This window comes from Acipenser ruthenus, chromosome 2 (genome assembly GCF_902713425.1).
Source record: "Acipenser ruthenus chromosome 2, fAciRut3.2 maternal haplotype, whole genome shotgun sequence".
Taxonomy (NCBI): Eukaryota; Metazoa; Chordata; class Actinopteri; order Acipenseriformes; family Acipenseridae; genus Acipenser; species Acipenser ruthenus.
This window is the reverse complement of record NC_081190.1, coordinates 98,147,989-98,170,278: the sequence shown is the minus strand read 5'-3', so window position 1 is coordinate 98,170,278 and position 22,290 is coordinate 98,147,989. Positions and strand designations below refer to the sequence as shown.

General features: G+C 38.9%; 1 protein-coding gene and 1 long non-coding RNA gene across 9 annotated transcripts in view; one reads left to right on the top strand and one right to left on the bottom strand.

Annotated features, from left to right (window-relative positions):
- Positions 1–698: 698 nt before the first annotated feature.
- On the top strand, positions 699–4,008 carry LOC131705351 (uncharacterized). The gene is made up of 3 exons (XR_009310326.1): positions 699–841; positions 1,168–1,232; positions 3,109–4,008. It is a non-coding gene; the product is annotated as an uncharacterized LOC131705351 (long non-coding RNA).
- Positions 4,009–10,458: 6,450 nt separating this feature from the next.
- The window catches only part of LOC117409079 (fibroblast growth factor receptor 3-like), a 65,752-nt gene continuing 53,920 nt past the window's right edge, over positions 10,459–22,290 (bottom strand). For 6 of the 8 annotated variants that reach the window (XM_059004475.1, XM_059004478.1, XM_059004477.1 and 3 more), the window contains exons 10-18: positions 21,709–21,857; positions 21,061–21,182; positions 20,810–20,920; positions 20,442–20,632; positions 20,134–20,256; positions 19,119–19,189; positions 17,626–17,763; positions 16,992–17,097; positions 10,459–16,272 (exon numbers count right to left, since the gene is read on the bottom strand). In XM_059004475.1, coding sequence (XP_058860458.1) covers positions 16,108–16,272; positions 16,992–17,097; positions 17,626–17,763; positions 19,119–19,189; positions 20,134–20,256; positions 20,442–20,632; positions 20,810–20,920; positions 21,061–21,182; positions 21,709–21,857 — 1,176 coding nt within the window. In that variant the 3' untranslated portion in view covers positions 10,459–16,107. The remainder of the gene's footprint in view (positions 16,273–16,991; positions 17,098–17,625; positions 17,764–19,118; positions 19,190–20,133; positions 20,257–20,441; positions 20,633–20,809; positions 20,921–21,060; positions 21,183–21,708; positions 21,858–22,290) is intronic. The other 2 variants (XM_059004476.1, XM_059004480.1) reach the window with 1 other exon arrangement.

The window sequence follows — 22,290 nt, the reverse complement described above, 5'->3', positions numbered from 1 at the left end:
TGTGACAGAGAGAGAAGGTAGTCGAACTGCTAACCTCCCTCCTGACCAGAAAAGGCTATGTGAGGTGGGTTGTATGCTTCCTCCTAGACTGGTTGACTCAACGGTAGGTGTAAACCGGCAGTCGGCCATCTTAGAGGGGTCGTGCATCTGTCCGTATGAGAGGGGTATTGCTGCAGAACGAAGGCTCCCACAGCGTAGCTCTCGCAGGGTTGCTCACACAGGGTAGTGCTGCATGCGCAACTCGTAATAGAGTCATCATTATATGCTGAATTTAGGTAGTAAAACAAAGTTTATTTCATAACAATAACCTAACCCTAAACCTAAGGTTCGTGGGGTATTGGCCATGGATCACCAATTAATTCTCACAGGGTAATCACTATGTTCAATGTTTTCCCCCTCCCACACCCTGTTTATCGTCATGTGGTAGCGGTGTTGAGGGTGAATGAAGCACGACGGAAATTACAAGAACTACCCTGTGTGAGCTACCCTGCGAGAGCTACGCTGTGGAAGTATTCATTCTGCAGAGATATACTCTTGGTCCGTATGCAGAACGACCTCATTGCAATCAGCTGTGGTCCAGGCAGTGATTGGATAAGCCCTAGCACAGGGCTGATCGAGGGGAGGAGATGGGTGAATACTTCCCTTTACACAGATGGGTGAATACTTTCCTTTACACTGACTGAATAACAAGCTGGAGCTCTGTATGTTTTGTTTTGTTTTTGTTGTTTATTGCAGAGTACTGAGAGCCAGCATCACCACCCATTACACTGGAAATGCACTGCACAGCACAGCACGACGAACACCACACCGGAGAGCACTTGCAGTGCACTAAGCAGACAAGGTGGATTATTATTATTATTATTATTATTATTATTATTATTATTATTATTATTATTATTATTGTTGTTGTTGTTGTTTTGGGACTGCAATTCCTGCCGTATACTCCTGGTACAATTGATGGTAGAGTGGGCAATTATTATTTAATTATTTACAAATAAATACGGACTGTTTTGGGAGATTGAAATATTGTTTGGACCTTGTTTATTTACACGCATCACTCACATCCTGACAGGTTTACTTTAACCTTTGCTGCTCATTTTTTAAAGGTGCTTAAAAAATGAAAGTGGGAGGAATGTTCTCATGTTGTGTTCTTTTTTTGGCTTTCAGTTTTCAGGTCTCGTCTCATCTCGGTTTCCTTTATCCCCGCCTGAGGTCATTCAGAGCTGCCTATGGTGAGCGCCTGTGCCAAACATGTGTTTAGTCCCTAACCCAGTCCTAAGGCAGTGTTTGATAATCTCAAACTTGGCACTCGGTACTAATGACAGTACTCCAAACTGGAACTAGCAGGGGCCTTCACATGCTACACACTCCCTGCCCTGGACTCATGCTGTTGCTTCAAGATCAGGCAATTAGTGCATGGTGTCCTTGCAGCTATTGAGATTAAAACAAAGATTCTCCTGTGTTGGAAGGCCAGAACGGTATGTACCTGGAATAAGAGAACGAGCTGCATTTAGGACAGAAGGTAATCTTCAAGGTATAATGTACAAAATAAAAATAGAAGAATGCATCACTTCACACTGACGGCACCATGACATACAGTCTAAAAAATGCTAAGAATTGGATAAGTGTAGTAGGCTGAAGGCATGGCTGCAAGTCAATGTGGGCCAGCTCACGTTGCAACTGACTTTGCTATACTGCTTCTGGTTCCAATTGCGAGCCACTTTTCAGGAGAAACAATGACCCCCACCCCCTCCTCAAACTCAAACTGGTGATGTTGCAATTCATTCTGGGTCTTAAAGGTTCCCAGTGATTCATAATCAACACGTCTGCTGAGTGACTTGGTAACCTAAAGTATAGGTTAAGGTTAACTTTATCAACTTTTAGCATTAAAAGCAACCAAGGCTTGTGTTTCCAAGAAAGAGAAAACCCTGCTGCCACAATTTAAACAAATAGCTGTGTATTTTTAGCAGCTGCAGCAGCACTTGGTCAACTTTGAATCTGTTGACGCATTTGTTCCAAGTAATTGGAGCTTGAAAGTATACTTTTTTTTCAGATGGGTGAGTGCATCCTGAGAACAACAGTACTACAGAAGAAGACTATTGTGGATTTGTTCAATTATTAAAAAGTAGATAATTGATAAGTTAATGCAGTGATTAAAGCTACATACTGTACAGCAACTAGCAAAACGTAGCATTCATCCTCCTACCACACCTATAAATTCAAAATTAGAGATATCAGTAGCATAAAGAAATTAGACCACTATGAATTATTAACTATATGCACGATATGCACCTGTGAAAATGTAAGTTAGACATAAAGACAATTCCTTCATATACCCCCAGATTCGGATGCACTCAATAGCATGACCAGACCAAGTTTCACCAGAATTGAATCAGTGCTTCGCACACTCTTAATAACAAACATACTGTACAGACAGACAAGCGGCTGGACAGACAGACGGACAACCTCCATAAACCTACAAATTATGTTGCGCTCACTAACTAGAGCTTATCCAGATTTCTTCGCAGTGAGGCCTCACTTCCAGTTTACTTACGTGGATACACAGAGACCAACAATTATCACATCTGGTGCCAACTAGGCCAGCCTTGCTTGGCTCAGCAGCTGTTTGGAAAGTGAAATCACACATCGCTGGTTGAAAGCTGCAATTATAACTAAGGCAAGAGATTGACTTCTTAACTAACAGGTGTGGGTGTAGCAAAGCTGAATTACATTCACAAAGATGCACTTCAATATAGTTTTGGTTCCTTTTCCAACAAACTTAAAAAAACCATTCCAGGGCTGCGCGGGACCTCAAAATCTCAATGTATACAATTGGAGTCATTAGGAAATGGAGAATTTCCTTCGCAGTGCATAGAAACATTGGGCTGCAGACCAAATCAGGTAACCAGAAGATTGCTTGAGGAAAAATAGTTGATCTAATGGCTACAGAACCTGTGTGGTTAGCTTAATTATAGAAACCCTAATGGACAAAGCTGCAATTATTCTCAAGAGGAAACAATTCATTAAACTGTTAAACAAACCATGCTGCTGCTATTTGGGCAGGCTTTTATATCAGTCCTAATATTAGTTTATGTTATTATTTTACAGATGTTTTGATGCAAGCTGGTCATTGATGCAAGGCTTCCTGCTTTCAAAGAGGCCCTAGTCTGTCTACATGCTGTGACAGGGAGATTTGCTGATTTATTTAAAAGGTTAACCCGGAAACTCTAGCCCAGGGAAAGTTAACAATTAAAGGTAATTTCCAATCCGACGACTGCCACTGTGAAATCCATTCTATTTCCCCTGCAATTAAGGAGCCACTTTTCCATAGAAAGAGATTACAATCTGTATACAGTTTAAATTTAAACCTCCATGTCTCCTGTATTAGTCAAAACAGAGTTCTTGCAAAGTAAAGGTTGGTTCATACTTCAGTTTCTGGTCGGAGTGGAGGGTCTCAGACCCTGTGCGACAGGTCAGAATGACGTGTGTCCGTTTTGGAAAGTCGTACAGCCTTTTCTCATGCGTCTGTGACCTGAAATGTTAAAAAATGTCCACATTTGCTGCATGGTCGGGGTGATGCTGCACAGCTTTTATAGCTGTCTGCACCTGATGTATCGCATTCATCTGTGACAGAAGTATGAACCAGCCCTAACACTTTATTTGAAAACAGGCAGTTGCTATGCGTACGGCTGCTGTACATATTAGAAGAATTCTATTTTTCCGGCAATGTGTCACATGACTCGAAATTACATCATTATTCTCCTGGAAGGCTAGGGGGTAGTTTATTAATACGGCTACAGCAGCTGGAACAATAATATGCGTACAACTGCTGTACATATTAGAAGAATGCTGATGTGCCACACTATAGCTACAAATCTTACATTGAAGCGCCACCTGATGATGATACAAATGTATACACATGGTGTGTAAATGGTGTTTATTATTTATCACTCAAAGGGATGTGGTAATAACACATTTTAATAAAGACTTAAGTCATTCAAACAAACATATTCTGTAACTTTTTTTTAATAACCCAATGCCAGGCAGTTGTGGATTCTTTGGCATCCCAGGAGCAGGCAGTGGTCCTGTTGGTCCCATCAATAATTTATCTATAAATATGTTTACAATTTTAATTATGAAAGCTCAAAGTCGGCAAAGACTTAAAAATAAAATCCAAGATGGCCGCTGGATGAAAGTTAAAGCAAAATTTGGTCTGTAAAAAAGTATTTTTAACACGTTTACATTTTTTGTGTGTGTTTTTTTATTTCAGATATGTTTAAGTTAGATGAAAATCAGAAATTATGTCTGCCCACCCTACTGTAAGTGGATAGCTACCAAAAGCCAGGACTGTGTCTTAGCTAAGTCGACACCATCTCACTCTCTCGTCACACTCGCACTCTTCCCAACCCACCCACGTCACGCGAGCTCCACGTCCCATGTGACCACCTACGGGAAAAATAGAATACTGGGCATTTTTACCGGTGAGCCGTACCTAGAGATACTTTGTTTAAAATATGAACAACTTTGTAATGGTGTACAATAACAATGATTGGTTTTTAAGTGCAGTGAACTTGGAGGGAAAGATTCTAAATTCTAAAATGAACAACTGGGTAGGCCTTGTTTATTAGAATTCACTTTTTAATGAACTAATCATTAAAAATAACAACAATATGTTAGTAAGATATTTTTTAATAGTTAACAAAAAAAGTGCATGCTGCATCTACTAAAGGTCAAAGCACCCATAACAAAACATACCCTATGATTCATTAGCTTTAATTTGAATGTAAACACTCTTTGTTGACAGTGTGTTTTGGGGTAGATTGTCACTACATTTCTGTATCCTACTATAACCTGACACATACAGCCTGTCCCATAGGGAAGGACCGGAGTACTGCCTTATATCACGCGGTAACTCAATACAAGCCAAGTCTAGCGCTGGGATCCGGCGGTGCAGCGAGAACAGAGTTCCCTGGATGGGCTGGTCTGACAGTTCTTTCCCAGGATTCAAGGGAAGTTGGCCAGCCAGGAAGGAGGCGAGAATCCGTTGCAGTAACGCATTGACCCGGAAGGGAAACAATGTGGCAGCTACAGATTGGAGAGGCGGTTGCACTCGTTTATCAAGGGGTCATGTGTGACAGCATAAAAGGGGACAGAGAATCGTAATCTGTTCCTTTGCATTTGGTTTTTGCATATAAACTAAGAAGGACTGTGAGAGACCCCGAAAAAGAATGCAGTACTGTGAGTGTTTTTTTGTTTGTTTGTCTGTGTAATGGAATTATTGGGAGAGAGCTCAAATTGCAGTTCCAATGTCGTCGTCCCCCCCCCCCCCCCATTACAGAAATTCTGAACGGCAATTTGTTGTAGCCATTCTGAAGCAGTGACATTTGGTCTCATTAAAAAAAGAAGAACTTAGCCTTGACCTCTTTGGTTTCTGTCATATTGAAATGCTTAATTCTGTTCAATGCACCAAATGGAGACACTTTGTAAATATACTCAGCCACACAGCCCATGTGTTTAGAAGACTAGAAATAATTCAAACCCAGCTTGGCATCACTTGAAATGGTCCTGAGCCACAGCTATTATAATGACTATACTTTCTAGCACCAGAATGAGGTCACTCGGCAGACGTTCTCCGTCTCTCCACTTTAAACAGCTCTTTTGGATGCTCTTTTCCAGCCAGTGTTGTTCAACTGTTCAGTTAGGAAGAGCACATTGAAATAGAACCGCACCACTTTCAGAAAGAACAATGGTGAGGAAATAAAACATTGAAAAGGTAAATTGTCAATTATTTTTGTAAAATAAAGTAACAAAAAGGCACTGTTTCTGTTTACTGGTTTATAATCACAATGAAACCCTGATTATTGGACATTACCTGATAGTAGTTGATGGTAGTGCTTACCATTTCAACGTGGTCAACTATGAGATGGCAATGCCTACTAGGGTTCTATGTATATATATATAGAGAGAGAGAGAGAGAGAGAGAGAGAGAGAGAGAGAGAGAGAGAGAGAGAGAGAGAGAGAGAGAGAGAGAGAGAGAGAGAGAGAGAGAGAGAGAGAGAGAGAGAGAGAGAGAGAGAGAGAGAGAGAGAGAAAGAGAAAGAAAGAAATAGAGTTGTATAGAGAGTTGTATAGGGTGCTGGGCATTACAAGCTGATATCCACCACAAGTGGCTTTCTGGTTGCTCTGACCTTGAGTGGGACTTTTACCTTACAAGACTCTATACTATATATTTTATAATATATAGACAAATAAGAATAATTAAACTGAATAGGAATTCAAAGGAGACTTACAAATTGAGTAGATGTATAAGTTACAGAACACCCAGCAGTGTTTACAATAAATACATTATTCTACCTTACACACAGAGACCAGGGGGTGAACTCACAACTGCTGCTGCACTCACAATAGGATCTCGGTTTTATGTCACAAGGAGGTTAAGCGACTTGCTCAGGGTCACACACAGTGAGTCAGTGGCTGAGCTGGGATTAAACCAGGAACCTCCTGGTAACAAGTCCCTTTGTTTAACCACTGGCCCACCAAGCCACCTTTGCTATAATCCTGTGCTGTATGTACCTCACTTAAAAGAAGAAAAAAAAACGTAATAGCTTTTGAAAGTAATATATATATATATATATATATATATATATATATATATATATATATATATATATATATATACAGTACTGTGCAAAAGTTTTAGGCAGGTGTGAAAAAATGCTGTAAAGTAAGAATGCTTTCAAAAAAAGACATGTTAATAGTTTATATTTATCAATTAACAAAATGCAAAGTGAGTGAACAGAAGAAAAATCTACATCAAATCAGTATTTGGTGTGACCACCTTTTGCCTTCAAAACAGCATCAATTCTTCTAGGTACACTTTCACACAGTTTTTGAAGGAACTCGGCAGGTAGGTTGGCCCAAACATCTTGGAGAACTAACCACAGTTCTTCTGTGGATTTAGGCAGCCTCAGTTGCTTCTCTCTCTTCATGTAATCCCAGACAGACTCGATGATGTTGAGATCAGGGCTCTGTGGGGGCCATACCATCACTTCCAGGACTCCTTGTTCTTCTTTACGCTGAAGATACTTCTTAATGACTTTTGCTGTATGTTTGGGATCGTTGTCATGCTGCAGAATAAATTTGGGGCCAATCAGATGCCTCCCTGATGGTATTGCATGATGGATAAGTATCTGCCTGTACTTCTCAGCATTGAGGAGACCATTAATTCTGACCAAATCCCCAACTCCATTTGCAGAAATGCAGCCCCAAACTTGCAAGGAACCGCCACCATGCTTCACTGTTGCCTGCAGACACTCATTCGTGTACCGCTCTCCAGCCCTTCGGCGAACAAACTGCCTTCTGCTACAGCCAAATATTTCAAATTTTGACTCATCAGTCCAGAGCACCTGCTGCCATTTTTCTGCACCTCAGTTCCTGTGTTTTCGTGCATAGTTGAGTCGCTTGGCCTTGTTTCCACGTCGGAGGTATGGCTTTTTGGCCGCAAGTCTTCCATGAAGGCCACTTCTGACCAGACTTCTCCGGACAGTAGATGGGTGTACCAGGGTCCCACTGTTTTCTGCCAATTCTGAGCTGATGGCACTGCTGGACATCTTCTGATTGCGAAGGGAACTAAGCATGATGTGTCTCTCATCTGCTGCAGTAAGTTTCCTTGGCCGACCACTGCGTCTACGGTCCTCAACGTTGCCCGTTTCTTTGTGCTTCTTCAAAAGAGCTTGGACAGCACATCTGGAAACCCCTGTCTGCCTTGAAATTTCTGCCTGGGAGAGACCTTGCTGATGCAGTATAACTACCTTGTGTCTTGTTGCTGTGCTCAGTCTTGCCATGGTGTATGACTTTTGACAGTAAACTGTCTTCAGCAACCTCACCTTGTTAGCTGAGTTTGGCTGTTCCTCACCCAGTTTTATTCCTCCTACACAGCTGTTTCTGTTTCAGTTAATGATTGTGTTTCAACCTACATATTGAATTGATGATCATTAGCACCTGTTTGGTATAATTGTTTAATCATACACCTGACTATATGCCTACAAAATCCCTGACTTTGTGCAAGTGTACCTAGAAGAATTGATGCTGTTTTGAAGGCAAAGGGTGGTCACACCAAATATGGATTTGATTTAGATTTTTCTTCTGTTCACTCACTTTGCATTTAGTTAATTGATAAATATAATCTATTAACATGTCTATTTTTGAAAGCATTCTTACTTTACAGCATTTTTTCACACTTGCCTAAAACTTTTGAACAGTACTGTATATATATATATATATATATATATATATATATATATATATATATATATATATATATATATTGTGAGCGGGTGGGTGCACACAGAGAAAACAGACAGGAGTTTCCAAAACAAAGCACGTTTTTATTTCAGTATTTTATAAGGCTTCCTCCTATACTGCAATGTCAGCTGCGTTATCGAGCCGTGTCCATAACAAAAGTAAACAGTTCAAACAAGAGTTCAAACAAAACAAAACCACCAAAACAAAAATGCCGACGTAAACCAACTGGACCAATAACCACGTCCAGTTGGTGAATAGGTCATTCCACCTGGGGTTTGGGCTTCTTCTACCCTTACTCTGCAGTCCAGTCTTTCATGGATCCCAGCAGCGGACAGGCCGTTCCCCGTAGCCCCTGTAGAGAACAGGGAATTGCAGAGGCAAAGGACCACAACGTTATCCGGCACTGATTCCTGTTCTTCTATTCCAGTCTTGTGGTAGATAAGCCCCAGAGGTTCTCAGGCAGGAAAACAAAACAAACAGCCCACCAGACTGCCGGCACATGCTCCCTTTTACCAGCCAGGCATTTGGCTGTTACAGGCTACAGGTGTGGGCCAATTAAGGCCAATGATAGTCTAACAATAGTCAAGCCAAAATTGCCTACCTAACCACACCTGCAGCCTGTTGGCCCGTTAACTCCTGGTGTTAAACTTGTGAGCTGGCTCACAATATATATATATATATATATATATATATATATATATATATATATATATATATATATATATATATATATATATTAGCTCAAAGAGCCAGCTGCCCTATAACCTATAACTGTATATATATATATATATATACAGTTCTGGTTTCACATTGAATTTACCTTCATTATGTATTACATTAGTCCTGCATTAGTCTGTACACAGTTCTCAGATAAACAATAAAATAACTTTCTTAATTAAAATGCTGCAGCATTCAGTTTTATCGCCTAAATGAATATCACTGTACCTGGCTAATCTCATTTAAGTCAGTGAAAGCTTAAATTACACACTTGGAGGTTCCTTCAAACAGTCCGCTACTGTGTAATATCATCGAAATGGTGTACTTATGTTCACAAGATGGATTAAACAGAGCTCTGGAGCCACTGGATTTAACCCTACCCTGTCCTGGATTTGACTGTTGTGATCCATAATAGTGCATTGATTAGGCAGTGACATACCTCTGGAATCTTTCATGGCTATGAAACAACCCACAATGGCCAATTCTCAAGTCGCCACTGTAATGCACACTGGAGTTTTCTATATCTTTAAAAGGAGTTATTTGCACCTCTTATCTCTCATTAACATTATACATATTACTCTTTTCTGAAGATTGTTTGGTTCTTTGTTTATATTTTATACAACAGTTGGGGATATCAATGCTATAGATGAAGAGTTGCCGCTGCTTCCTGATACCTCATCACGCCAGTTGTTAAGATGCAATCAGATCACATAACCTGCTACAAAGGTACCATGTTGTAGCTGTTTATCTATTGTACTGTATTTAAAATAACATAAAAAATATCTGAAGAATCAAAACAGTCTGAGCACAGTAAAAGGGGAGCCAGTTAAATGATAAGAATGTTAAAATGATTCTCATGATTGATATGGGTGTGTAACGGGCAGTGTTGTGTGATACACTGCTGTTACGGATTCTGTCCAGTCGGTGAGATGAGAGGAGGTTAAAAGCTCTAAAACCATGAATGCAGACGAGCCCGGCTCTTTTGCATTGTGATTAAGATGCTCGTTGCGGAGCGTAGGGTTGCTGGTTCTCGCCCAGCCTCCACCGTTATAGTTGCAAATCCAGACAGCAGGTGAAATTCACAATTATCCCACTGAAATACTGACAGATGAAAGGTTTGCTGGTCATTGACCAACACAAAAACTTCACATTTACTTATTCAGTAAATGTCACCCTCTTGAAAGACATTTCTAATCATAATGGCTGGCACTGGCACATGAAATCAATGCAGCTCCTAAATCCTCATAAAGCTCACTAGCATAATTGTTTGCTGCCATCACTGGTTCATTAATGTGGATGTACTGTATGTGGATGTCACTGTATAAATGGTAACTGACACATTGACAAGCTTAGACCCACACAATGAATCCCTCATTACCTGCTGCAAAGCACCACTGTTGTTTTTAAAATAAAAAAGAACAAATAAAATGGACAGACTGGTTTGTTTAGTGTTTATTTGAAACTTCCAACAGCATAGGTTTTCAGGCACAGGGATTGATATTGAAAGTAAAAAAGCATAAAAGCTGTCGCCACAATCGAGCTACCTGCAATTATGTGGAATGTGACACACACACCCCCCCACGATGCATTCAGAAAGAACATTATGCAGATTTCTAGTTGCTGAAAATAACAGTTATGAAGACTATATAAACAATGAATATAAAATGTTAAGCTTGCTCGTCTACAGCACATATATTTTGCAAACAAAACAAAAAAACAAAAACAATAAATTAGATATATATTTAGTTTCATTTTCTGAAAAAAAGTGTGCACAAATGTGCAATTTCAACATTGGAAACAACATTTTAATGCAGTAGGTACTTGGAATGTACACAATTTGCTGGATTTCATAAGAAAATACTGTGAAGAAAATCTTTTTTTAACTATAATTTTACAAAACAAAATAAAGATCAAACAGCTATATAAAATCTACACTATGTAAATCAATCACAACTTCAAACTATAAATTAAATCTGTCTATGTAGTAAGCGCTTCATGGAACTATAAAATACTTTTAGAAAAAATAAAATAAAATAATAAAAATGGAAGATGGGTTGTCATCCCAGTATTGCTAATATACAAACTTGACATAGGAAAATCAGGGTGCAAGGATTATCTTTGTTACTGTGATCCAATGGCACTTAGCTTCAATGGAGGAGGAACAGCGAATGCTAGTTTTAACAAGCATCATTTTGGGTAACTAAGAAGAAGGCTATATATAATGGGATTTCAAAATGTCTATGGAGCATTAAAAGTAAGGGATGCTGCCCAAATTGAATTCTATGGTTTTGGGGGGGGGGGGGGGGGGTGTCGGATAAGCTTCCTCAGCACGATTGTTAGTGTTCCCACCTAAACACAAATCATGAGTTAATATTGAAAATAATTAAGGCTCTAACTAAATCGTGATGAGATCTTCAAAAAATGCAGCTCAATAGCAGCCAAAGCATGAAAAAATCTCTAAAAGAAAGTCTGCAACAGTTAAAAAAAAAGAAGTATGTTTCTAAGTGCTATAGACCATGCTTGGCAGTATCTGATGTCTGGGCTCACTTTTGTGTTCCAACTTCATTTACTGTGACATACAGTGCTGTAAATGCACCGGTCACTCTACAAAGTTTACTGGTCTTGATTTTGTGTAAGCGATTTACTGTAAACCATTTCTACTTATACATGTATATAAAATTGTCATTAAAAAACAATGCTAGTTATTTCACGTTTCTGCCATTTCAGATCGGTATTGTATGAAATAAGAAATTTAAATGCTGTTTGTGTGGCTTTTTTCATTACCTTAATTAATAAGGCACTAGAACTATATTTCTGTGTTTTTGTCATGCTTTATTTTGAAGCTTTGGCTATTACCACAGCTGAATTGAAACAGGGTTTTTCTGGCTGCTCCAATAGCAATTGAAAACCTACTGGTTTCACATGCCAAAGGATATCAGCTGCAGAGCAGTGATGAACATTTTATTCCACAACTAATCAAGGACACTTATGCAAAAGACTTGGATTTTAGTCGTCTAAAAAATCAGCTGAGAACCCTGCCGGATTTGATTCATGTAACTAATAGGAATGTTTCATCATTGCGTGACAAAAGTCACAAAAGTCAGCTGAGAGAAGCTTCTCATGATGCTTCTTGATGAACTGAACATGACTAACGTTGCTAAGGAGTTTATTCAGTTAATGACAGGCGCAGTCAGTATTTTGGTATTTAAATGAATCTGTGAAATATTTCATTAAGCAATAGAACCGAAAGAAGAGGGCTTTAAACGAAAACTGATCTTCACTTCAGATACCTCCTACATGAAAAACTGATCTTCACTTCAGATACCTCCTACATGAAAAACTAATCTTCACTTCAGAAACCTCCTACATGAAAAACTGATCTTCACTTCAGATACCTCCTACATGAAAAACTGATCTTCACTTCAGATACCTCCTACATGAAAAACTAATCTTCACTTCCGATACCTTCTACATGAAAAACTAATCTTCACTTCAGATACCTCCTACATGAAAAACTAATCTTCACTTCAGATACCTCCTACATGAAAAATTAATCTTCACTTCAGATACCTCCTACATGAAAAACTAATCTTCACTTCAGATACCTCCTACATGAAAAACTAATCTTCACTTCAGATACCTCCTACATGAAAAACTAATCTTCACTTCAGATACCTCCTACATGAAAAACTAATCTTCACTTCAGATACCTCCTACATGAAAAACTAATCTTCACTTCAGATACCTCCTACATGAAAAACTAATCTTCACTTCAGATACCTCCTACATGAAAAACTGATCTTCACTTCAGATACCTCCTACATGAAAAACTAATCTTCACTTCCGATACCTTCTACATGAAAAACTAATCTTCACTTCAGATACCTCCTACATGAAAAACTAATCTTCACTTCAGATACCTCCTACATGAAAAATTAATCTTCACTTCAGATACCTCCTACATGAAAAACTAATCTTCACTTCAGATACCTCCTACATGAAAAACTAATCTTCACTTCAGATACCTCCTACATGAAAAACTAATCTTCACTTCAGATACCTCCTACATGAAAAACTAATCTTCACTTCAGATACCTCCTACATGAAAAACTAATCTTCACTTCAGATACCTCCTACATAAAAAAGTGAACATGGTTTATTTTTACCTTAAAAAAATGTAAAACATGTAAAAGAATAAAAGTACCTGTAACTTTTTATTTTTTAATTAGGAGTTGAGTGCACGTTCGTGTACTTGTGTAAGTTGAAGTTACCATTAGGTGCTAAAAAGCGAAAGTAAAAAAAAACAAAACCAAAAAGTTTTAGTAATAAAAAATAATACTGTGTTGATAAAAAGGGATCTCACCATAGGGAAAGCTTTTACCTTTCTTTAAAAAAAACTAAAAAAACAATTAAGCCTAGAAGTGCCCAACATTTCCTACTTCAACTAAAAGGCTTTTCGAGACTAAACCCCCCAGTCTGGCACACAATTATGGCTGTGTTACATTCAAATAATTTTAACCTCAAAATGTTTTAAATCACCGCCCTGCTCCCTCCTCCAGATCAAATCAGTCCCAGGCACTTTACAGGCAAGAAAACAGGCTAATTAAATTGGACTTGATGGGGACTGTACAGTCGTATCGCTGTGGGTTACTTTTAAGCGTCAGAGACTTTTTAAAAGCAGCTTGTCTCCAGGATAGTTTTACTGTGACATGTACTATTTATTTATTTTTGTGCCATTTTCTGGTGGAACGATATTATTATGGTACGTCTAAAAATATGCATTTTGGTTTGACAGATGTGACCGCAGTTGAAACATTATCACATTTCTGGCAAGGCGTTGGATTAAGAAATTCTCTCTAAATTGCGTTGGTTTCCCTGTAGTTGCCATTTACAGGACCCTTATTGGAGCCATGAAATAAAACAAAAAAACATAATCATTGCACCCCATTTTACGTTAAACTGGAAACCAGATTCTGTGATAACTCTGCCAAAAATATAACTCATAAATAAACACACATCATTCAGAGTCGCTAGTCTTTTTTTTTTTTTTTTTTTGCTTTGCATAGTACTTGCTTAAGTAAACCTCAAAGCTTGTCTTCATTTCAAAGAGAAACACTATTGAACAGTGGTTAAATCGTAAAGGAAGTATGAAGCCGAACAGCCAAGGATGTTTTCTATTGATGTCCGGTGCACGTTAAACTGAGGGAACACAAAGCCACTTTTTCAAGAACAGTGGCTTGAAACCTAATTCCAGGACACTGGGAGACCTAGTTTAAGGCAACTTTGCTATATCAAACCCCAAGTCTTCCCTGGTGTGCCATGCAGTGGCCTGAAGTTCCAAACCACAACATGGCTTTGTGTTCTCTCAACTGTTGAACGCTACCTTCTTTCTCTTCCCTGGGTACCTAGTTATTCTGTGGCTGTATCGTGTTTCTTTAACCACCGTTGTTGCATTACGAAATCCAAAACTTCACCATCCACTGCAATCCAGGATAACACTACAAAAGTTCAATTTCCTGTATTTTTTTCTTATCCATATAAAGAAACAACATAGGTAATTTTTTTTCATACATTCTTTTTTACCTGTAAACAAACTGGGAGAAAAAATATCTGAATGCCAAAAACAATATCCTGTCTCAGTTCTGTTGTTAATAAGTTAAAAAAAAAAAATAATCAGAAAAATTAAGTTGTTTACAGTACCAAAATTCTATGCTAGCTATTTAAACCTATGAACAGATATGTTAAAAGTCTATAAATAACTTTACAAATATACATGTTAATTATTCAAATAATAAACAAAAGACTTTGAAGATTACATTTTGTTTTTACGTGACCACATCATCAGTATATCCTAGATTGCAATGTTTTATGCTTTAAGTGATTTAAAAATAAAAAAGAATGTATATTTATTTTTAAGTACACTGCTGTTCTCAGCAATATGATACATATTTGTATTTATATATTTACAATATAAACCTTTCAGATATAAGTTAAAAGGCAGCAGCCTTAGTGTACCATTGTTGGTCCTACCAAATGGTGGAGGCAACCTGTTGTATTTCATAGCAACAAAAGTCTCCCAAATGCTTGTAACTAAAAGGAACATTAAAAAAAAAAAGAAATCCACCATATCTTAAAACACTCAATCAGAATCTTTTCAGTATATATATATAATCTCTTCTTTTAGTATTACTGAATGGGGTTTTCAATTTACAGCATAATACTGCTGGAAAGAAGTTTGTTTTGATCAGCAAGTGTTAAAAACGTTCATTTCTTTATTTCCGCACTCCAATATTGAGAAGAAGAACTCTCCTCTGTACCAGTATTCGTCAGCTGACTTCAACACACTATTCTCCATAACTCATGGAAGTGAGTTTAAAAAAAAAAAGAGTAATGAGATGGTGAGTCAAGTCTGTGCTGCTTTTTACTGAACCCTGATCAGTGTGTGCAGATTGGGTCGCTGCAGCAGTGCGCACATACAGGTATACCATGTTTAGACTGTTTCCATTGACTGGCTCTAAGTCTCTAAATTCCATAAGGCTTAAGCCCATCAGCCTTGAAAGGGGTAATCTGCACCTTCACACATTAAAAAAAAAACAAAAACATTTTGTCTTGTCATACAGGAATAATTTCTTGCAGTTTCACTTCTGTCCTTTCTTTGAGTTTGTAGGCACAGAATGGTTTTGCTCTAACACTATCATTAAAAAGCTAGAAGTGTGTATATATATATATATATATATATATATATATATATATATATATATATATATATATATATATATATATATATATTGATGGGCGAAACAACAAAAAACCTCAAGACATTGTTAAATAAATCTTGCTACAGAGTCAAAATAGTTCCTTCAAGCCAAACAGTGCTTCTCGACTTTGTATACAGCATTTCGAAAAAGAAAAAAAGGTAAGGCTCAGAAAAGTTTCTTTAAAACTACTGTTCCAGGTTTGTTGTTGTTGTTGTTGTTGTTGTTGTTGTTGTTGTTGTTGTCGTTGTTTCCTTCTTCATAGTAATGTGTCCAAAGGCACCAGGCCAGCGTTCTGGAATATCTGATTTCTAGGTAAAGGTCAAAGTATTCAAGCCCGGATGACACCGTTACACTGCTGGTGTTTGGGAAGACAAGGTTCCTCAGGAAAGGGCTCATGGGTGAAGACTGAATCATCTCCCGAGGAGCAGGTACTGCGAGTGTCCTGGCAGGCAGGTGAATACTGCTCGAACACTACCGACAAATCAAGGTACTCCTGCAGAAAACATTGATTGATTTTCATCATTAATGAACTGACAGCCCAGCCCTGTGATCAAACTAAATTATAATGGGCCTTCATGCAGGGATATAACCGTGCTCTGTAGGCTTGGCGTTTCAATAAGGCATTCAAAATGTTTGTTAAAAAGCTGTACTAAGGACATCCCACAAGCAAGACAGGACTTCAATTAAGTTTTTTGGGGGAGAAATCAGATCATCAAGATTAATAGCCATAGATAGCAGCGTGGTGCTAGCTTGTTCCTAGGCTGCATAGGGATAAGCTGAGAGTATGTTATCAGCTCACCAGTGTCTACTAACAACTGAATTTAGGAGCATTCTCAGAGAGCTAGCATGTTTAGAAACAGACCTTGGAAACCAACAGAGCACTTTTATAAAGATGGTTGTAGAACCGGTTAAACAGAGCTTTTCATTTTGAAATAGAACATTCATTTTTACAGGGCATACTTTTATTAATTACATTTAGTACATTCAGGACCGATCTACGAGTTACTTCAGATGCATGGGTGTATATTTGCTTCATCTGGGTTAGTGATTGAATTCTAATTATCATTAATGATAATTGCGTAACATAGCATAAGATACACTTTCTGAATAATAATAAAAAAAATAACAATAATAATTCAAAATAAACTGTTTGCTATCCATATCGTCAATCAGCTGACCTATCTCAATCTGGGCTGGACAGCATGTACTTACATCGGTGGACGTCATTGTGAGGACCCTGTCATGGTCCTCCACCAGCTGTTTGAAGGTTGGCCTTTGTGAGGGAACTGCATGCCAACATTCTCTCATTATCATATATCTAAAAAACAAGAGGTCCTTGAATTATTATAAGAAAAAAGGCAAACAAACAATGTATTTCTTAACCCTGCTTTGTTTCCAGAGCAATCCCAGTATGTCATCACTGAACTAGTAATCACCCTCCAGACTGGCCATACGAAAACGCTGATGATAAATGCATTTGGCACTACGGCCACACTCAACAGGGCAGCTTTAGCATTGCTTACAGAGCTACAGGTGGTAACTTTTTCGTATGACTAATTCCTACACTTGGGTACTGTGTTAAAAAGGAGAACACTGAATTTCGTGATTTTTTACTTAAATCAATTCTAAATAGGGTGCTCCTTATCAAGCTTAATTCTACAGATTCATATTTCAATAATGCTTTGAACCCTATTGCACATCAAATTAAAGTGGGTCTTATCCTAAACCTCTGAACTGTTGCATTACAAGAATGAGCATAGACACAGTAAACCCAGCCTAAGTACCCCCCCCCCCACCCCACCCCTCCCCCCTTTGTCCTGTAGTGACCTGGAGCTGCAGTACTTACAGCTCGTGCGTGCAGTTTGCTGGCTTGTCCATCCGATGGCCTTCCTTTAAAAGCTTAAATAACTCTTCAACAGGGATTCCGGGGTATGGGGACCCCCCCAGAGTAAAGATCTCCCACAACAGAACTCCATAGGACCAGCTGGGAATGAAAGACAGAGACAAGAGCCTTAAATTCAATGTTTTATTTATTTATTTTTTCTTCCATGTGCATCCATGCATGGCTAAAGTAGTTATCAATGGCGTGACTAATTGCCCAAGCTATTTTAGCTAGTTACTTGGTGATCAACACCCCCACTCCCACCCTCCACCCCTCTCCCATGAATGAAAGAGAAAAGGCTCGGCACAAAGTCTATGATTGAAATGACCGTTTAATCAGATAGGTGGCAGGCCCTTCTATTACTAGTGAGCTCTTTGTTAGGTCCCCACACTAGTGCTGCTGAGCAGAGCTAATTGAATTATCCACACTGCTTCAGTGGACCAGCAAACAAGAGTCACAGGCTGGCTGCACCACTAATTGTTCTAAACGGATACCTAATATTGCTTAATAATATACACCCAGGCATACATGAATTATTGCTCAACATCCAAGCTTGTGTGTGCATACATACACTTATTTCACCTATTTTTTCATCAATATTCCCAGGGGTTAATATGCTGGGGTAATGTGATTTAATATTGAAGTTGGAATTTTACTATGACTCAAAGAGTTCTTCTGACACCACAATACAGGTGTGCTCCTTCCAATACACACAGTTGCATCTGTCTGTGTCTGTTTCTGTTTCTGGGGGACCGGGAGGTTAATGAATGGCAAACTGGGTTAAATGCTCTAAATGGAGTGGGTACTTTTGATCTCCTTTTAATTAAGCCCCTTAGATTCCAGTCTGTTCTATAATGACATTTCGAAATGTGTGCCAGTTCTCTCTACAGGTATTTCCTGAAGATCTAAAAGTCATACACACAAAAAAGTTTTGATGGCCAGATTCAACAATCTGTCTATTAGGTGCAATCCACCCGATTGAAAATGAATTACCAACTGTTCCTTCTCTCTACTGAGCTCAGCTGGAAAATAAACGGGATGGTATTAAAAGCCAGACTATTAAAAGAAATTATGATAAAGCTTTGTGCAGCTAAAGTAGATCACTTCTACCTAAATGGCAAAGGACAGTGAGCTGACCCCAAATCTCTCCCGGGTAAAGAGACATAAAAGCCTACTCCTCTGCACTACAAAGCAATTGGATTACAAACAGTGGTGGAACCTATTTAATAACACCAGCCCGCGGTGAAACAAAAGATGAATGAGGCTGTTACAAAAAAAGCACTGTTTAAGCATGTGTCTTCCCACTGACGATATTGAGATATTCAGTTTACCATGAACACTACCATTTTTATTTAACAGCACATAACATTTTTTAATCAAATGATGTTTGACACCGACCTACCCCCCCCCCCCCCCCTCTTTTTATGGTCTTCTAAAAAGTTTTAATCAAAACTTACACATCACTCTGGTGAGTGTAGACCCGGTCAAACAATGCTTCTGGGGCCATCCATTTCACAGGCAGCCGACCCTGTAATTAGGATGACAAAAGGAGTGATCTATCAGCATGCCCAGTCAGCCTCCGTGGCTCCAGCTCAATCCCCCTCTCTAATCCTGTTTTAATATCTCTTCCTAATGACCACATCTGTCCACCGGGCAGCTGCATTAGCCCAGAATCACGTTCATTTCACAGCAGCTCAGCATCCCTAACACCAGCTAACAAAGTAAACAGCCAGTGTGACAGGAAATAAACTTTAGAGACTGCTTAGTGGTGCCAAAATCCTGACTCAATCGTTTAAGTGGTTTTAGCAAACTGCAATGTACAAAGAAACTGACAGAAAACTGGAGCCTGAAGTCCTTGTGCATTGTTCAAGTGCTGGTCTTTATGCAGTTTTCCTTGCTTTTACCATCCTTACAGCAAGCATTTAGCATGCTTCACCAATGTCAACCGTGGTTTTTAACTTCCTTTACCATACTTATCTGTGATGCTGATGTACCAAGTTTGCCTGCAAATGTTCTTGCTTTTGCTACACTTTGCTATTATTTTATCACAACAGTATTATTATTATTATTATTTATTTCTTAGCAGACGCCCTTATCCAGGGCGACTTACAATTGTTACAAGATTATACATTATTTCACTTTATACAGATATGACATTATTTTTACATACAATTACCCATTTATAAAGTTGGGTTTTTACTGGAGCAATCTAGGTAAAGTACCTTGCTCAAGGGTACAGCAGCAGTGTCCCCCACTGGGGATTGAACCCACAACCCTCCGGTCAGGAGTCCAGAGCCCTAACCACTACTCCACACTGCTGCCCCAGTATACCACAATATACATTGTCATAAGGGCTAGGACTGGAGATATTGTGAGTGGTCGTTTGGTCAATTATATTCTTTCTCCTTTTTAACTGAGAATTTATCTCTGAAATGTTTAATTGCAAACTATCACTCCGATAAACATACTTACATTTGTTGTCTTTTTGTAGTAGTCGATATTATGTACATCCCTGGCCAGGCCAAAGTCTGCAATCTTCATCACGTTGTCATCTGTTACTAAAACGTTTCTAGCAGCCAGGTCTCGATGAATGCACTGTGAGTAAAACGAGAGAGGGAGAGAGTTTAGCAGCGCTGAGCATGCATGGAGTACACAGTACAGTGGATTCACTTCACCCCTTCATGTGAACACTAACACATTTACTAACCGCTGCATGCTAAATTGCATGGATCCGGAAGCAAGGAGCCTGTATTGGGATAGTAGGCTTGATGATCATTTACCTTTTGGGATGCCAGGTACTCCATGCCTCGGGCCACCTGATAAGCACAGGATACCAAGTCTTTGAAGGTGAGCTGCTCGTCTGGGATTTTGCAGGTGTCAAAGGAGTAATCCATGCCAGGAGGACGTCGTGCTCTAAGATACTCTCTCAAGTTTCCTTTAGATGCGTATTCAACCAAGACGTACAGCGGACCTAGTAATAAAAAAAAGGAATCAGCTTTTAAATACCACATGTTGTTAATATATATGTCTTAAAGTTGTGTCCGCCATGCAATTGTTACCAGCGTTGGTTCCTTACAAACACTGTAAAAAAAGCTAGTCTATTAAAAGTCACTTCAGGTCAGTATTGCCAGTTTTAAGTTGCACCTACCATCTTGAGTACAGGCTCCCAAGAGGTTAATAATGTTCTTGTGTTTTCCGATCATTTTCATCATTTCCATTTCAGAGACCAGGTCAGAAAGATCCTTATCAGTGGCATCGTCTAGTAAGAGGGGAGGGCAGGAAAATAAAAAAACATTACCAAAATGAAATTAAATATGCTGTAAGTGCAATTGTATAGGTAACAAAGACGTCATATCTCTTAAGAAATGAAAAATACAAATGCTCTTCTTTTAAAGATACCTTTAAGCATCTTCACTGCAACAGTGGCGGGCTTGTTTGGCTTGTCTTTGTCTATCCCAATAGCCTCTGCCATAACCACTTGTCCAAAGCAGCCCTCTCCCAGCGGTTTTCCTAACGTCAGCCTGGAAAAAAACAGGTACATGGGATATTTCAGATGACAGACAAAGTGGTACAAGAAGCAGCGTACAGATTGTTGAAAGGTGTAAAAAACATTTTGTAAAATCCACGACCCTACTATTATTTAGTACTCTTGTTTTCCTTTCTAGTAAGATATTTATTATTAATATTTTTTTTTAAACGTCGCTGAAGGTGAAACGTTAAAGAGGATCCCTCTTGTCTATGTTGGTCCGCAGGTATAACAGTCTCCGAACACTCTGTGCTAGACTATCTCTCAGGATAAATATTAAACTGTGACAGAGCTAGCAGAATTCTAACTGGAAAGGGATGCTCTCTTCCCAGCAAAGAATGCAAGTGGGACTATGAATAGGTTTGGACCAACATGGAGAACACAGCAGAGTGCTGTACCTTCACAGACTTGTCAAATTAATTGCAAAAGGTAAGTTTAACTGCCAGTTAAGTGAGAATTGCCAGGTCAAGCTAATAGAGGGTAAGAACATTGACTTTAAATGCATAGAGGTGGTCCCTCACCTTGTGCGCTGAAATTCCCACTTTGGATCAGCAGGCAGCTCCAGCTCCAACACGTTCGCCAGCATTGGTCCATCACTGGATGACAAACGAGCGATTCTGACCAATGGGGTGTTGGAATTCATGGACGAGTTGGACTCCAAGGACACCTGCTTGAATACAAAGAACAGAAACTGTTATGTCTCTGAAAGTTGACAGATTTACTTCAACTAACTTGACTCGCAAAATAAACCACCCAAAAAACAAAGCGCTTCTATTAGCAAATTTTAAATATCATGCAATCAAACTCATTTTGTAAAGAGTTTTTGCAATGGCCTTAGTTTTAGGCTTTAGTTAAGGGTTTAACCAAGTTAAATGATGCTTTACTAAAAAACAAAATGAAGCAGTGTAAATGCATATAAGCATATAAGTGGAGTAGTGGTTAGGGCTCTGGACTCTTGACCGGACGGTTGTGGGTTCAATCCCCAGTGGGGGACACTGCTGCTGTACCCTTGAGCAAGGTACTTTACCTAGATTGCTCCAGTAAAAACCAAACTGTATAAATGGGTAATTGTATGTAAAAATAATGTGATATCTGTATAATGT